The sequence below is a fragment of the Haplochromis burtoni genome, unplaced genomic scaffold (assembly GCF_018398535.1).
Source record: "Haplochromis burtoni strain Fernald_Lab_line unplaced genomic scaffold, NCSU_Asbu1 Contig_214, whole genome shotgun sequence".
In the NCBI taxonomy this organism is placed as follows: Eukaryota; Metazoa; Chordata; class Actinopteri; order Cichliformes; family Cichlidae; genus Haplochromis; species Haplochromis burtoni.
This window is the reverse complement of record NW_024582575.1, coordinates 276,315-277,847: the sequence shown is the minus strand read 5'-3', so window position 1 is coordinate 277,847 and position 1,533 is coordinate 276,315. Positions and strand designations below refer to the sequence as shown.

The following is a 1,533-nucleotide window of genomic DNA, read 5'->3' as shown; positions in this document are numbered from 1 at the left end:
TGAGCTGAAGGCCTGTACAGAGACCCAGCACAGGACAAAGGAGGATTATTATTAACTATGAATCAAGCAAAGCTGCTCTAGTACAGCCCGAGACTGAAATGAGCAGCAGGTCTGAGCAGCTACTGATGATCTGAAAACAAGACGTCCAACATCCACGTGCATAAAAACGGACACGGGGAATTATTTAAAGCCAATTCATGCACATTCAGGATGGATGCAGTCGGACTGTGATCACAAAACTGAATTTTAAAACCTGAAAAAGTTCATTAATGTTAGACAGTCAAGACGTTTCCCCTTCCTATACTTCATGCACGCTGCTGCAGGATCAGTTCATTCACACTCTGAATTAGATCCACATGCAGGCTTAGGGTCAAACAGTAAACCAGTGAGCCCATTTTAAAGCAGAGCTCACCTCCTCCCAGGTGAACTGCTCGTCCGGGCTCCTCTCTCCCTCCATGGTGAACGTCTTTCCCGTTCCTGTCTGACCGTAGCTGTCATCAATAAAAAAGATGGAAACAAAAGAGGTTACAAACAGGTTCATCCGGGACGGCTTGCGCCGCGCTCGCGTCGCGCTCGCGTATCTGGAGAGCACTCACGCAAACACGGTGCAGTTGTACCCCATGATGACCTCGTCCAGGATGGGACAGACGACGCTCCGGTACACTTCGATCTGCTTCGCAGACGGACCGAACACCTGAGGGAGAGAAACGCAGCTGCAGCAATGAGCCAATCCTCATCGAGAGACACTAAGAGCTGCTTCTGCTTCGAACGCAAGTTTTGTTACTTCACCTTAAGAACTTAAGACTAGGGCTGTGCGATAGGACCAAACTCTCATATCTTGATAAAACATTTATCGTCCTGACGACGATATAAAAACACAAAAATGCAACATTTTCTGTAAATTCTGTGAATCTCGGGCAGTTTTAGTGTTTCCAGCTGGGCGTCGCGTACCCGAGTCGAGTGTTTTAACCAATGCATGAAACGGCGCCGTTTTCTTTCAAAATTTGAGTCTAAGGTTTATTTTTAGCACCTGATGGCTCTTTTTTTGCTTCTCATCAGTAAACTCTCTGCATGCGCTTTCCTGTGATTCAGTTTAATTTGAAAAGTCGCAACAGGATCTTGAGCTTTATTGTGAAAGGTTTACATAGAAAACAAACAAGCGGAGAGCGGAGCCACGCGATGGTTTTACCGTCATTGCTGTTAACGACAACACGTAGAAACAGGCGCTTGTCTGTAGAGTGGCTATATTAAATATAAGAGAAAGAGAGAACTTTAAGGAATTAATACAGCCACTACAGTGACCATCAGAACCATGAAAAAAAATATTGCTGCAAACAGTTTATTTTACGACACCACGAAACAAACGACAGCGTAAAAGGAAACGATAGATGTTTTTATATCGTCATCAGATATATATCGTTATATCGAACAGCTTTACTTAAGACATAACACAACAGGGGAAACGGTCAGCCAGATGTGCGAGCACAGGATGCGCCGTGTCCATTTCTCCTCTCACCATGTCGAACGTGTAGG

At 44.9% G+C, this 1,533-nt stretch overlaps 1 protein-coding gene and 1 long non-coding RNA gene across 2 annotated transcripts in view; both read right to left on the bottom strand.

Moving 5' to 3' along the window:
* Nucleotides 1-1,533, bottom strand: part of kif11 (kinesin family member 11) — a 15,901-nt gene that overhangs the window by 9,606 nt on the left and 4,762 nt on the right. Inside the window, exons 5-6 of the mRNA XM_042226498.1 lie at nucleotides 597-694; nucleotides 413-491 (exon numbers count right to left, since the gene is read on the bottom strand). Of these exons, the coding sequence (XP_042082432.1) occupies nucleotides 413-491; nucleotides 597-694 (177 nt within the window). The remainder of the gene's footprint in view (nucleotides 1-412; nucleotides 492-596; nucleotides 695-1,533) is intronic.
* Nucleotides 7-1,533, bottom strand: LOC102295087. Its single transcript, XR_316740.2, has 3 exons — nucleotides 1,517-1,533; nucleotides 597-694; nucleotides 7-491 (listed from the first exon to the last, which is right to left on the bottom strand). It is a non-coding gene; the product is annotated as an uncharacterized LOC102295087 (long non-coding RNA).